Below are 15,285 nucleotides of genomic sequence, written 5' to 3'. Positions count from 1 at the left end.
TTTCCCATGAAGTGATGGGACCAGATACCATGATCTTTGTTTTCTGAATGTTGAGCTTCAAGCCAACCTTTTCACTCTCCTCTTTAACTTTCTTCAAGAGGCTTTTGAGTTCCTCTTCACTTTCTGCCATAAGGGTGGTGTCATCTGCATATCTGAGGTTATTGATATTTCTCCTGGCAATCTTGATTCCAGCTTGTGCTTCTTCCAGCCCAGCGTTCCTCATGATATACTCTGCATATAAGTTAAATAAGTAGGATAACAATATACAACCTTGACGCACTCCTTTTCCTATTTGGAACCAGTCTTCTGTAAATCTAAAATTATTTCAAAATAAAACATTTATATATGCTGTATCTTTAAAAGTAATTTTTAAACATTCCTTTTACTTTTTCAGCTTCTATTTCCATTCCATGTCCCTACTCAAATTTTGTCCTAATGAAATTATCTATTTTTGTATTTTGAAGCTTTAATCACCAACCTGAGCACACTTCTTGGCAACATTTTAATTTTTTAACTCCTGTAAGCAAAAGTTTCTCAAAGTTAAGAAAAAAATCTAAACTGAGTTATCATTAAAATTATTAATGAGCACTTGATCAAAGCATCAGAGTCAACACTTTCTGATAACCACTAAAGAAAAATATGCTGCCTCTATTGAAAATGAATTGCTTAATGAGAGATAGGCTATTTTTTCTCCCAATTAGCCCACATATTTGTGGATGGATATTACTTCTTGCTATAATGAGACAGAATACCATCAATTCTGTTATTTTTCTTTTTAAGTGATTTAACCCTTGAGAAACCTTTCCCAGATAAAAACGTAGAGGAGCATTTAAATTTTATTATAGCAATCTCCTTCAATCCCTTGAAGGCCTTGTGGGTTACATGCCAAGACCTGTTTAAAAATCTTGGAAAATACTATTTAAAATATTTTCAATGATCTATCAGCAATACCTCCATTAGCACCTCCTTCATCTTTCTCAAGAGCAAAGAACCGAGGACACTCACTTTGTGCGTGTCATGCATGTATCAGTCATTAGCTTCTCAAGCCCCAACCAGTTTTCGAAACTGTTGCTTACTTGGCTCCATGTGAGGCTTCCGCAAGAGTCCAGGGAGGCTTTTTTCTGTAAACAACAAACACACCATGAAGCCAAACCTTGTCCACGGGTACCTTCTGAGAGTATAACTGTGGACAAAGCAAAGGGTCTCCTAACTACCCACACATAGGTACCCTAGGACTGCCTCCAGGGATCCTACAATAGATAGGAGTGCTCGGTCATGTCCGACTCTTTGTGGCCCCATGGACTCTCCCCGGGATTTTCCCTGCAAGAATACTGGTGTGGGCTGCCATTTCCTTCTCCAGGGCATCTTCCAAACCTAGGGATCGAACCTGCGTCTCCAGCATTGCATGTGGGTTCTTTACCTCTGAGCCACCAGGGAGCGTTCAGGGCATCACGCAGGAGAGTAAAGGGGCTGAACTGAATGATTTTACCTGCCTTTCCCAGCAGACAAGGAGACCAACGGGCCCAGTTACCTACACCCGGAAAACCTGTAGTACCTCAAGGAGGCCTTGAACATGCGCAATGCGCAACGCTCAACATTATTGCGTCACTTGACGTCGCAAGCCTTGGAGCACCGCAGGCACGCGCTGGCTCAGGTGCGGGGGCGGGAGCGCGGGCCGAAAGGACGGTTGGTGATTGGATGAGGCCTGCGTGGGGCGTCCGCCCCGGTCCTGAGGTGACTCCACGAGGCGGCTTTTGAAAGACGCCGTTCTGGCCGCGTGGCTCTCGGGCCAAGCCGCCTGAAGTGAGAGGTTGAGGCCGGGAGAAAGAAGCAACGGAGTCGTCGGCGGCCGGCCGGCGAGCCCCCGGCCTGCGGCCTGGCCTGCGGCTCGGTCAGAGCTGCCCGCCAGCGGAGTCTGGCCAGCCGGGCAAGAAGGACAATACTGGTGGGTGGGAGTTAGGCTGGGGCTCAGGAGGCCGCCAACCAGGTGGACACTTGCGGGGGGAGGGTCTCAAATTTGTGTTTTCTTTTCCTCTTTATTTTTTTTTCCCTGACCCCTGAGAAAGGCTTTTCACCAAAAACCACGTCGTCCCTCCTTTCCTCCTTGTAGAAGTGCTTTGGGGAGCGGTTTAGGAGACAGTTCTGTCACCGTAAAACTGGTCACAAAGCAGTCATGACATCATGGGAGCACTTGTCATGGGAGTGTGTGTGTGTAAAGGCCATGTATGAGAATGTGGTTTTTATTTCAGAGTAAGTATTTTTAGTTTACCTAGTACTTTTTAAATTTTCTGCTTATTTTCTTAACAATTTGTAGGTGAGAAAATGTCTAGCAACAATGACTGGTTTCAAAGTTCTCGGGTCCCTAGCTTTGCCCAGATGCTGAAAAAGAACTTGCCAGTTCAGCCATCAGCCCAGACGGTAACCACACCCACAGGATATTCCTCGGAAAGTTACAGCCTGTCGAACATGGCATCCAAGGTTACACAAGTGACGGGTACAAACTCTTTTACGTTTGTAATAATGCCTAAGTTCTATAAGATTCTGGGATGTCCAGTCAGTTTTGATGAGCTTCAGGTTTCATTCTTTCCAGGATATATATCCATTTACTTGTGGCTATGTTCCTACTGAAACTTGGATTTGACTCCCAGCCAGTAGAAATGCTTCCCGTGGCTGTTCACTTAATTGTTCTTTACCACTTCAGCACAAGACCACTTCCAATATGTTTTGCCTTTTTGAAGTGAGTCTGTGTTTATGCCTTTCAGGAAAGAACTGAATTTATAAGGGGTTGTATTCCACATATCACTTACTGTAGTGTTACGTGTAAAGCCAGGACACACATAGTAAAAATTCATTTGAATTCAACTTAAAAGGTAAAAATAGTGAATCAAAAGCAGGCTCTAGGTTCTGGTACCAAATCTAACTACATTCTAGGCCTCAGTGACCTCATGTGTAAAATGACTTAGCCTCTGAAGACCTTGACGTCATGAAATCCTATGATTCTTTGATATCACTTTATGCTTTGACAATAACAGCACTTTGCACAATAGCCTTAGTACTCCAGAAGGTATATACATAACAGGTTACACTTCTTTAGTAGTAGAAACATTTTTGATGAAAAACATGTGACTGTGTGTGTGGAATTGTCTTCCATTTTAGAAAAGGGTTTAGTGCTTTTGCTTGTCTTATTACTCTTTTTAATTTAACCAAATTGACAAACATAAACATTTATTTTTAGGTAATTTTCCAGAACCATTGCTTTCCAAAGGTCTTTCATCTATTTCAAATCCTGTCCTTCCTCCAAAAAAAATACCTAAAGAATTTATAATGAAATACAAACGTGGAGAGATAAATCCTGTATCAGCCTTGCACCAGTTTGCACAAATGCAGCGGGTTCAGCTTGACCTGAAGGAAACAGTGACAACAGGCAAGTACAAAGTTGTATCTGATTGTTACAATACTAGAAAATATTTTCCTATTAAAAGCAGAGTATATATGTGGCACTAAATTAGATTATTTTCTTTATTCACCTAATGTCAGGGTTGGATAACTACTAGTATGTTTTGACAAGGATACTTCATAAATTTTATATTCATACTTTAGCATTTGAAACTCTAATATTTACTCATACAAAAATCTTACAATCAGTGAATTTTATTTTTTGTGTATGGCTAGTTAAATAGAAATCTCATCAGCCTTGTAGATTATTTTCAGGTATAACTAGGTGCTCCGTATAGCATAAACGTGCTTTTGTAGGGATGTTAAATATTTGGACTGATTATTTTTATGAGTATTCTGTGATGATGCCTGACAAGAATTATAGTCCAGTTTGGCTTCTGAAATATAAAAGTTAGAAGGGAAAATAGCACTTAGGTGACTGATTCTCTCCCTGAAGACTTGCCCGTGACTTAATTTCTCCATTCTCTCTTAAACTGTCCCCCACCAGAAGAATCTGTTACCACCTTGGGCCTGTGGAAAGCTACAGGAGTAAAACATGGAAAGAAGTTTCTGATTTCTTCACCTTATGACTAGTGATTAGGAAAAACTTTAGGAAAGTGAAGGGATAAGAGAATAAACTACTCTTAAGAGGCATTGACAGGCTAAAAGTGTGTGAAGCAAAGGAGCACAATCTTTAAAAATCTTCATTTGTGTGCATATGTGTGTGTGTTTGTACTCACACGCACATTATCAAGAAGTTTCCTTTCTTTAATTTTCTATTCCTGACACTGTTACCAATAGGGATCTCAGAGCTACTATATGTAGTAGATTGCCATAGTGAAGCCAAATTTCTAGTCATTGATTTGGGTGAAACAGCAGTACATTAACAGGTGACAATGCTGCTGCTGCTGCTAAGTCACTTCAGTCATGTCTGACTCCGTGCGACCCCATAGATGGAAGCCTACCAGGCTCCCCCATCCCTGGGATTCTCCAGGCAAGAACACTGGAGTGGGCTGCCATTTCCTTCTCCAACAGGTGACAATAAAAAGGTCTTAATATTAAGGTGGAGTTTTCCTAGTCCTGTCACTGTAGGTTGGATAACTGGATGTGTTCAATACTATAGACTGAGTTTTTGTGTAATTAGTTAGCTTTCTGCCATTCTTTTGGTCATCTCTTAATTGAACTAAGCAAAACTTAAAAACACAACCCAGTGATTGTTCATGGTGTTCATTTTATGTGCATAGTACTATTGAATTACCTAATTCTGTAGATTTGATAGAAAAACCACAGTGTCAGTATTTTTAAACCTAGGTTGTGTGGATTTAGATGACAGTAAAGTTTGAGAACCCGGAGCAGAAACAAGATGAAGCTTAAAAGTCTCATCTCTCTGACACAGGGTACTTATTAACAAATTTGATGCATAGTATCTCAAACATAAGAATCATCTGGGCCACTTGTTAAAAATATGAGTCCCAGGTTTACTCAATTTGGATTGGAACTCAGGTGATCATGAAGGGAGAAATTTGGGAAACTGAGATCAGAGATGTTGGGAGGAAAACAGTTTACCCTGATACAGTCTGGAGTTGCTTATAAAATCTTGTTGTACATTTTAAAAATCTAGCAGTCAGTGGAATATGTGAGAAAATAATAATAAAGAGGCTTATGTGGAGTGACAATGTACCTAGCCATTTGTAACCAAAGTAGAGACTTAAGTTTCTTAAAGGCCTCCTATACTTCCCGATGGTTTAGACTGTAAAGAATGTGCCTGCAAGGAAGGAGACCTGGGTTTGATCCCTGGGCTGGGAAGATTGCCTAGAGAATGGCATGGCAACCCACTCCAGTATCCTTGTCTAGAGAATTCCATGGACAGAGGAGCCTTGCTTGGTGCAGACCATGGGGTCACAAAGAGTCAGATATGACTGAGCGATTAAACTATTAGGAAGTCTATAGTCTGAATACAAGAAAGTAAAATTAGAGGATTCCATTTCATTTTTAATCAGGAAAATATGAAAACTAGGTAAATGTAATTGTGTAAAGATACTTTTTCTGGGAATTTTGGATGATTGAACAGTTTCGTTCTTTAGAATATCTTTTTTATTATTGTTTATGTTTTGGTTTCCCATGTAAATCCCCACTATGCACCCTAAGGCTCTGATGGATTTGGATTGTTTCTGTGACTCTGATAGAAGCAGAGGATTTCTTCAAAGGAATTCCTTCTGTTCTGGAGCTTATAAGAGTATCAGGGCACTCAGAGGACAGGAAAAATTCAACTTCATCGGTATTGAGGTCTGAAAGGAGACATGTTGCCAGATGCTCCACATTTTCCCTTTCATTGATCATTAGATAGACATTTGAATGCCTAACACTGCCAGGCATTATACAAGACACTGTCACTCTGTGTGTGACATGTACTCTAAAGTTGGCCCTATTGTTGATGCTGAATCTGAAGCCACACTAGCTGCTTGAAGTATTCCTCAGAACAAGTTTAGGGGTCCACTCAGCTATACTTACAACGTGTATTGGCCCTACAGAAAAACTGTCAAGCTGAGATTGTTTTATGAAATTGTACTGGAATGTTTTCCTATGTAACAGACATCTTTTGCAAGATCATTCTGTGAAGTATTACAACATTTATTCTGAGTTACTTTTCAAGGTAATGTTATGGGACCATATTTTGCTTTTTGTGCTGTGGTGGATGGTATTCAATACAAGACTGGACTGGGACAAAACAAAAAGGAGTCTAGATCCAATGCTGCAAAATTAGCTCTTGATGAGCTTCTACAGCTGGATGAACCTGAACCAAGAATTTCAGAAACATCAGGTAAATATTTTTTATTATAAAGTAGTGTTGTAAAATGCTTCATTTTCAAGAAAGAGTCATCTGAAAGATTTACAGTAATGAAGTTACTTGCCAACTGCACAATAGAAGTAGCAGAATTTGAATTATTTCCTTCCTTGGCTGATAGCTGAGTTATTTGATAGTAGTTAAAATGCTCTTGTATATTTTAACACCAAAGATATAAACTATCTAGTAACTTGTCAGATTGTTGATGGGTTTGAGTCCTGAAACTTAGTTTTTTCTTTAATTTATTGGATTTTTGTTATGCTTCTAAACTATACATTTAACATGAACAGGTTTTTATGCAATTTTTGTGACGTTTGCTTGTGTTAAATTTGATAATGGTAGGATTGCTTGAGAAAATAAGGGCCTAAGGTAACATAGCAAGTAGGTTGGAGAGTGTAAACTCCAGAAATAGATTGCTCAGTATTGAGTATTGTCCCTGGCCAGATTAGTTGTTTTCCTTCTAAGCCTTAGTTTCATCATTTGAAAAATGGAGACAAGGATAGATACCTTCTATATCTGTCATTTTAGAATTCAATAAGTAATGCTTGCAAAGCCTTTAACCAGTGCTTGGTGAAGAGTAACATAATCAATTAACAGAGGTTCTTATTAATCAATTTGAGGAATATATGTGTTAGCATAGTAAACAGTTTTTTTCAGTATTCATTTCATTCATTTTGATTTTTTTTAATTCATTCATTTTGGTTTTGATTTCATTTAGATTACATTTTGTTTCCCTATAAATGAGGCAACTTCAATAACAAAAAACATTTAAATTTGATTTAAACAGTGACAGTTGACTAATTCTTTTTAAATTAAAATTATCACTTTATTTTATGACTGGACTTTTTTGTTATTTATAACTTGTTAATTGTAATATTCCTTTCATAAAACTTCCCTTAAGGTCATTTTGTTCTTTACGTTCAATGTGTATTTCATATATTTTAATTTTTCTGTTTAATTAAAACCATTATTTAATAATTAAAAGTGATATATTTTGCCACATCTCAAATTTGATGTGTCTTTTTCATTGTCTTAAAAATAGTTTGCCATAGTTTGGATTAAATAACTACTTAGAAAGTATTTTGTTAATTTTCATATTTCTGTTCACTATATTTCAGATTTATTATTAACTTTTTTAGGGCTAGATGTGATTTTGCTGTCTTACGTACATTGGTAGTTTATTAATGGAAAATCTCTATAAATGATGATTTTATAAGCTGTCAACCCACTTAGGTGTGTGCCCAGAAATATTTTCCCTGTTTCTTTCCAACCATCGCAGGCATTCAAATCACTGAATCTGTGGTTTGAAGATCTGCTATGTTTCAGACAGTTTTCCCAGGATCCATCTGCCAATACACAAGATGAAGGAAATGTGGATTCCATCCCTGGGTCAGGAGGATTCCCTGAAGGAGGAAATAGCAACCCACTCCAGTATTCTTGCCTGGAAAATTCCATGGGCAAAGGAGCCTGGTGGGCTACAGCCCATGGGGGTGCAAAGAGAAGGACACCACTGAGCACACACACATGCTGCATGTTCCAGGGGCTGTGATAAATACTGGGAATCTAGACTCAAATAAGACCCATCCTTTACCCTCAAAGAATTAAAATACTTTGTTGAAATCAAGTTAAAACATATCTACAGAATTTCCCAATTTCTTATTTAATTACTAGAAAAGGATATTTATAATTGGTTTCTTATGAAAAATGCATTTCCCTAAAAGTTTTCAAAATGTTTATCTAGGGCTAGCAAATCTTTTGCCCTTTGGCTACAATTTTTAGTTTCATAACATTTATGTTTTCCTTTTTTGTGAAAATTAAAGTAGCATTTTCCCATCTCCAGTGATAGCATTTTAATATTCAACATTGTTTTCTCAAAGAATGACAGAAATGCGTTAATTATGACTAAACTTTCTTTCAGTTCAGTCGCTCAGTCGTGTCCCACTCTTTACAACCCCATGAACCACAGCACGCCAGGCCTCCCTGTCCATCACCAGCTCCCGGAGTCTACCCTAACCCATGTCCATTGAGTTTTGAAAAAGTCCAGTTTGTCAATATTTTGTTTGTTACCTGTGCCTTTGACATCATGTCCAAGAAATCATTGCCAGATCCTGTGTCATGAAGCTTTTTTCCATGTTTTCTTATAAGAATTTTATAGTTTAGCGCTGATATTTGAGTCTTTGATCCATATTGTGTTAATTTTTGTATGTAGTGTTATCTAAGGGGTCTGACTTCATTTATTTGCATGTGAACATCTAGTTTTTCCAGCATCATTTTTAGAAAAGACTGTTTTTTCCCCTCATTAGACTTATTAGAAAAGACCCTGATGCTGGGAAAGGTTGAAGGCAAGAAGAGGAGGGGATGACAGAGGATGAGATGGTTGGATGGCATCACCAACTTGATGGACTTGAGTTTGAGCAAGCTCCAGGAGTTGGTGATGAACAGGGAAGCCTGGCGTGCTGCAGTCCATGGGATCACAAAGAGTTGGACACAACTGAGTGACTGAACTGAGCTGTCATTTCCCCTATTGAATGGTAGTGGTGCTCTTGTTGAGAATCATTTGAAGGCCTTTAAAAAAATTTATTTCTGCACTCTCTATTTCATTGGTCTATATGACATTACCACAGTTTTGATTGCTGTCACTTTAGTATTAAGTTTTGAAATCAGGAAGTGTGAGTCCTTCAACTTTGTTCTTCTTTTTCAAGATTATTTTCCATGTTTGTTTATGGTATTTGAAAATGTAGACCAATTTGTACAGTCACATTTTCTTATTTATTGAAAGCATTTGTGCTTGATAAACAAGATTTAATATCTTTAGTTTTCATTTCACCTACTGAACAGATGGGAAAAAAATCCATCTTCCTCTGAGTTTTTAGAGTTCTGCTTATCTAAAGTTCAGAGTGTATATATCTAACTATAGTCAACATTTACGTAACTAATGTGAACTACAAGATGACATTGTCAATCTTTCTTGTTCATTTCTGTGTTTTCAACCAGTTTCTCATTTTACTCAAAGTGAGGTCCAGAGCAGCAGTTCTGTTTACTGTCTTTGTCTTTATGAATGATTCTTGAAAGATGATAATTACTTTAGTTGAACCTTTGCTTCTGGACTTTTTTCTTTTAAACTTTCCTGATCTTCTTTGTACCTTTGATTTAGTGTCCTTCTTTTTTCTTGTTTTTCCTGGATTGCCTAATTTGGAGCCAAATTAGAAAGCTATTGCAAAGAAATGGGTAAAAAACTTAGAAAACTTTTTTTTATGTCAATTTTTTTTAATGTGCTACTGGCACAAAAGAATGAAATTGTTTCTGAATTATGTTTAGATGTTTAAATTACTCATTTAACAAGTTCATTTAAGTAAATAACTTAGAAAGCTTTGAAGTATTCCCCTACAAAATACTTTGGTAAAATAACATTAAAATGATAATTTTTACTTAGTAAATTAAACTTTTGATAGAATATTAAATACAAATGTTTTACAAATGTTTTACCTGGTATTACTATAAATATAAAATTGTTCATAAGCATCTAAACTAGGGTTTAATTTTAACCAGTTTTCAGAATGTTGAATCTGTTACAAAGCAAGCTATATAGTAGCATAAAAATAGGGAACCAGAAATGTATTTGGTGTTTGTATAATAGATTTCAGTATAACAGAAACATTTAGAAAGGCTGAGCTAATGGATAATTGATGGCCTAGACTTGGCAGAAGTATCTAGAAAAAGCAATCACTCTTGGATTGTTGTTTTATTACAGAATAGTATTAAACCTGTCCTTTTGAACATTGAAGTTTCATTTTTCCTTATGATTTTGTTTTATTTACAGGTCCTCCTCCTATCCCTGCAGAACCTATTGTTTCACCTGAACCAGTATATGTTTCAAAAGTACATTATGGTAGGAAAGTCCTTTATGATAATTTTTAAAAGAAGATTAACCCAATTAAAAATTACAACATCATACAATTAAAATATGCATAGATATGATTGTTATTCAGACCTGTCACACTTCTACAAAGATGAGTATTTCCTTCCATACTCTGCTAAAAATTAGACAAATAATAAAATTGGAGAGGAACAATTGAAGAAGTGGCTTTTTTTCCTATAAAGAGATGATTTAATATCATGTAACTGCTTTTTTGAAAATTCTGTGCTTTGGTGGGCTGGTCATTAATGAAATCCAGTGGCCTTCTGGTGCTTGATGGTTGGGATATTCATTTCAGATAATCTGTTCACTTTCTTTTAATGTTAGTTGTTACTCAAGCTCAAGGAAACTATAACTGCAATTAAAGTTACTAGTTGTATGACCTAGAACCACTTACTTCTCTCTGTACACCTTAATTTCTCTACCTGTAAAATGGCTACAACAATAACTGCCTCATAGGGTTATTGTGAGGTTTAAATTAATTTATGCATGTATAAAATCTCGATCAGTGCCTGGCCCACAGTAGGTGCTCACTAAATAGTAACTATTATTATTTTACTGTATTTATTCTATTCAACACTATATGGTGATTGTTGTATACTTTTCCTATTAGATTGTTAATCCCCTGAAAGGCAGGAAATTATCCTTAATTTCTACATTGTCTACATGGTAGTAACACTTCAGACTTTAAAATTGAGAGTATTTGCAGAACTAAAATGAAGAAGAGCATTTCTTTTTTTGTCCTTTCCAGATCTGAGGGTTAGGATTTGAAAACACTTTTCAGGCTTGGTTTTCCATGGTCTTTCTGAGATAGAAAAAGGCTGTGTACATTTGTGTGCTTGTTTCGAGTAAAAGGACTAGACCAGGGGAAATAGGCACATTCAAAAGGCAAACTGACCAATAGTTAAATATATTCAGTCAGATATTGTCACTTGATCTAATGATCATAGCAATTGATGAACAGAAGGACAGTGAGTGATCATTTCAACAGCAATGATCTCTTAATATTGAAAGGGGCTCTAGTCTTTTCAGCTTCAATGGACATTTTTAATGAATACTAGAAAGAATCCTAGGTTAATGATGGGGAGATAATACAGATTACTGGTACCCTGAGTATGTGGTTAACAATGTGTTTTAAAAAATACATGAGTAGAGTCAGGTTTGGTAGGCTCAGGTAAGGAGTTAAAAAGTTAAAAATTAACAGTTCTCTGTTAGGAAAGGGAGGGACAAACATCATTCTTCGGGTTTATGTGTAAACACAGGAGTTGAATATTATCACTGAAGAACAGATTTGAGATACATAAAAATCTCCTGAACAGCTCCTTTTGGGCCAGTTATGGAAGGTATCACTTTTTCACAGCCTGTCTACTTTGCCATATTTTTACTGGACTGTATCTTCACTTAATATAATGATATTTTGGTTCTGAAGATAGATTCATGTTCCTTATGATACTAAGGATCACTTGAAATTAGCAACTGGAAAACAAGGAAATAGTGTTAGCATCTTATATGCCGTGCTTTATCTCATCCTTCACTTCCAATAATTTGTGAGAACATGTTATTTCCTCAGCAGGCAGCACACATGTATAGGAAAAATGGTATTGCTCCTTATTCATATGCATGCTGATAAGAGATCCATATAGTAGCAAAGATTTGTTTATATTCACAGGATTCATTATTTCTCCAACAGCCAGTTAAGATCAAGAGCTGTATCAGTATGTTGTTAACTTCTAAATGTTCTTTGTAATATTCAGGTGCAACCTTTTTATATGCAGCGAAACATTGTCCTGCCACACACATAATTCTTGTTCTGTCAGTATTAATTGCAGTATATTTTTCTTTTCTGTGTCAGTGCACAAAATAATTGCTAACTTTATAGTCAAAGTGAAAGTCACTGAGTCTTGTCCGACTCTTTGCGACCCCATGGACTATACAGTCTGTGGAATTCTCCAGGTCAGAATACTGGAGTGGGTAGCATTTCCCTTCTCCAGAGGATCTTCCCCACATAGGAATCAAACCCAGGTCTCCCGCATTGCAGGCAGATTCTGTACCAGCTGAGCCACGAGGGAAGCCCAACCATATAGGACGTGATGAAGTAAATTACAGTCATTCTTTGGAATCATTAGAAGGAGGGTAGCACTAATGTCTACCTTTGAATGATGCTCAAGACCAGTTGCAGAGTGGATTTTAACATGCCCAGTTTTTATTTTTTAAAGTAGTATATGTTTTTATTTATTTGTTTATATTTTTGTTCATCAAAATAGCCATCCTGGTAATAGTGTTTGCATTTGGAGAGGAAGACTTCTGAATGTACACTTTTTATATTGCTGTTGGAGTGAAAAAAGGTTTCATTTTAAAATATCATTAAATGAATATGCTTCTCCTGTATCATAAGATTTTGGTGATAAGCAGAGCCAAGTTGCTGAATACTTCTCATTCATATTTTTACTATACACTATTCATTTTTACTAACACCAAAAACTAATTTTTATGCCACACAATGGTTTTGCAAATTTAAATGAAATATATGCTAGCATGCAATTGTAATAATTTGCACCTTCACACTCTGTGGTTAGATAAAAGAATATAACCAGTAGTTCATTCTTCTTTCCCCCAGAATTTCATTTTATGATTGTATTTATGAAGTTCTTTAACTCTTTTTGATGTGACTTTACCTGTTTTTGCTAAGAGAGCATTGACAGTATTAACAAAGAAAATTTCTTACAAATATAAATAAAAACTTGTAAATGGCCTAACTGAAATTAGTTGTATTAACTAAGACTAATAATGTTAAAATTTTTATCATTTGTGTGCCTTTTTCATATATTTATTAAGCAGGTAAGAAGAATTTCTATGAAAGTATGTAAGTTTCATATATGTGCAATGCATGAGAGCAAAATTGTGTCATTACTTTTTTCCTCTGAAGATGTCATGGATTGCAAACCACTTGATAAGGTTACTTAGCAGTCATCATGCAACATCAGGAACTTTCAGTGGCTTAGTAAACAAGTAAACTTTGAGAAATACTCTATTAAGTGATTCTGCAACCTCTCCTTCTCTAGAATAATGATTCTTCCCTGGGGATACACAAGCATATATACACAAAGCAATAGGTGGCCAAGGTCCTATCTCAGAACCTCAAAACTTTCAAATTTTTTAAAAAGTCCGTGGGTAAGTTTTGATATATATTCTTGGTTATAACTGTTCTGTAGTAATCCTAATTACTTAAAACTACCTTTATCTCCTTTCAAAGTCTGGGTTTTTGGAACATGGAACTATATCAAGAGTTTAAGTGTTTAGTGATTTTCAGTGGTTCTCAGTGGGGCAAATACTAAGGAGTATATTTTGATTATCACAGTAGATTAGGGAAGACTGTGTATTTTCATTGAGATCGTGCTTGTCAGGCAATGTGGGACAGTCCCTTACAACAGAGAATTGTCTTGTGTCCTGTATGACTTTTCAATATTTTATCAAATACAAATCAGTAATCTTCTAATTTGTAATATTTGCGCTTCTTTTTTTAAACAAGAATCTATCCAAAAGCTCAATAACTTGTATACTTTTAGAATGGAATACTTTAAAATCTCAGTCATGACATAAATTATCAATTTGCTTACATACCTCTGAAAATTAACTCATTCAGTTGAAAGGTTATTCTGGCCTCTGGGATAAAGCACAGTGTTCTTCAAATTCATGTTGCATTTGATTTTTTTTTCTAGAAGGGAGACATATTCAGTTTGCAAAGATTTCACAGATTGTTAAAGAAACATTTAGTCAACTAATTTCTAATCAATCAGAGTATCTGAAATGTAGCACCTCATTAGCTGCTTTTATTATTGAAAGAGGTAAGTGTGAGTATTTGATATGTGTTTATAGAAAAACTATTAAGTAACTTAATGATACTGTGGTAGTATTTAATTAACTTTCTTTGCCCCTGTTGATAGTGGTGCTGCATTAATTTGAAATAGCCTTTTCTAGTAGGTGTGGGTTGTTAAAAACACATTCTCAAAGATAAAGTATACTGAACAGGAACCAACAGAGAACTGCAGAATGGTAAAACACTTAACGTTTTAATCAGTAACTGTGTTGGAATCACTACCAACTTGAAATCTTACCTCATTATAACAAACATTGAAGACTATGACAATGAGCATTTTCTTCACTTTCAAGTAATAAAAGATTAAAAAATGAAAAATCATGAATCTCTGATTTTTCCTGTAATAATTATAATGTAATTTCAATTACATTTTATCTTTTATCCTTTAATGTTCTAGATTGATATTAAAAGCATTTGAATTTTATATTCATCTCTGAATAAGACACTATTCAGTTCAGTTCAGTCGCTCAGTCGTGTCCGACTCTCCGCGACCCCATGAATCACAGCACGCCAGGCCTCCCTGTCCATCACCAACTCCCGGAGTTCACTCAAACCCATGACTATAGATGATACATATTTGGTTCCTATTCTTAAGGACTTTTTTTAACCGAGGTAGGAAGAGAAGATATATATGGTTATTCAAGGGTCAACTTTAGTTTGAAATCATGGAGCATGATGCCTCCATGCTTTTTTTCTCTCTCTAGAGATTGCTTTGGTTATTTGGGTGTTTTTGTGTTTCCATACAGATTGTACAGTTTGTTCCAGTTCTGTGAAAAATGCTGTTAGTATTTTAATAGAGATTGCACTAAACCTGCAGATTGCCTTGGATAGTAGTATGGTCATTTTTAAAAATTGATTTATTTATTTTAATTGGAGGCTAAAGTAATTACAATATTGTAGTGGTTTTTGACATACACTGACATGAATTATCTTTGGGTGTATATGTGTAACCACATCCTGAACCCCCCCTCCCACCTCCCTCCCCATCCCATCCCTCTGGGTTGTACCAGTGCACCGGCTTTGAGTGTTCTGCTTCATGCATCAAAATTGGACTGGTCATCTATTTCACATATGGTAATATACATGTTTCAGTGATGTTCTCTCAAATCTCCCACCCTCACCTTCTCACACAGAGTTCCAAAGTTTGTTCTTTATATCTGTGTCTCTTTTGCTGTCTTGCATATAGGGTCGTCGTTACCATCTTAATTTCTT

At 36.2% G+C, this 15,285-nt stretch overlaps 1 protein-coding gene across 2 annotated transcripts in view; it reads left to right on the top strand.

The window, feature by feature from the left end:
* The first annotated feature begins 2,322 nt into the window (after positions 1 to 2,322).
* The window catches only part of ADAD1 (adenosine deaminase domain containing 1), a 47,492-nt gene continuing 34,529 nt past the window's right edge, over positions 2,323 to 15,285 (top strand). For both annotated transcript variants that reach the window (XM_088827831.1, XM_055405592.2), the window contains exons 1-5: positions 2,323 to 2,494; positions 3,236 to 3,424; positions 6,089 to 6,256; positions 10,101 to 10,169; positions 13,916 to 14,041. In XM_088827831.1, the coding sequence (XP_088683957.1) occupies positions 2,323 to 2,494; positions 3,236 to 3,424; positions 6,089 to 6,256; positions 10,101 to 10,169; positions 13,916 to 14,041 (724 nt within the window). The remainder of the gene's footprint in view (positions 2,495 to 3,235; positions 3,425 to 6,088; positions 6,257 to 10,100; positions 10,170 to 13,915; positions 14,042 to 15,285) is intronic.

This window comes from Moschus berezovskii, chromosome 19 (assembly GCF_049115385.1).
Source record: "Moschus berezovskii isolate FMDL1 chromosome 19, NW_MosBer_1.0, whole genome shotgun sequence".
NCBI lineage: Eukaryota > Metazoa > Chordata > Mammalia > Artiodactyla > Moschidae > Moschus > Moschus berezovskii.
The sequence above is the reverse complement of the archived record's forward strand: the minus strand, read 5'-3'. Positions and strand labels throughout refer to the sequence as shown.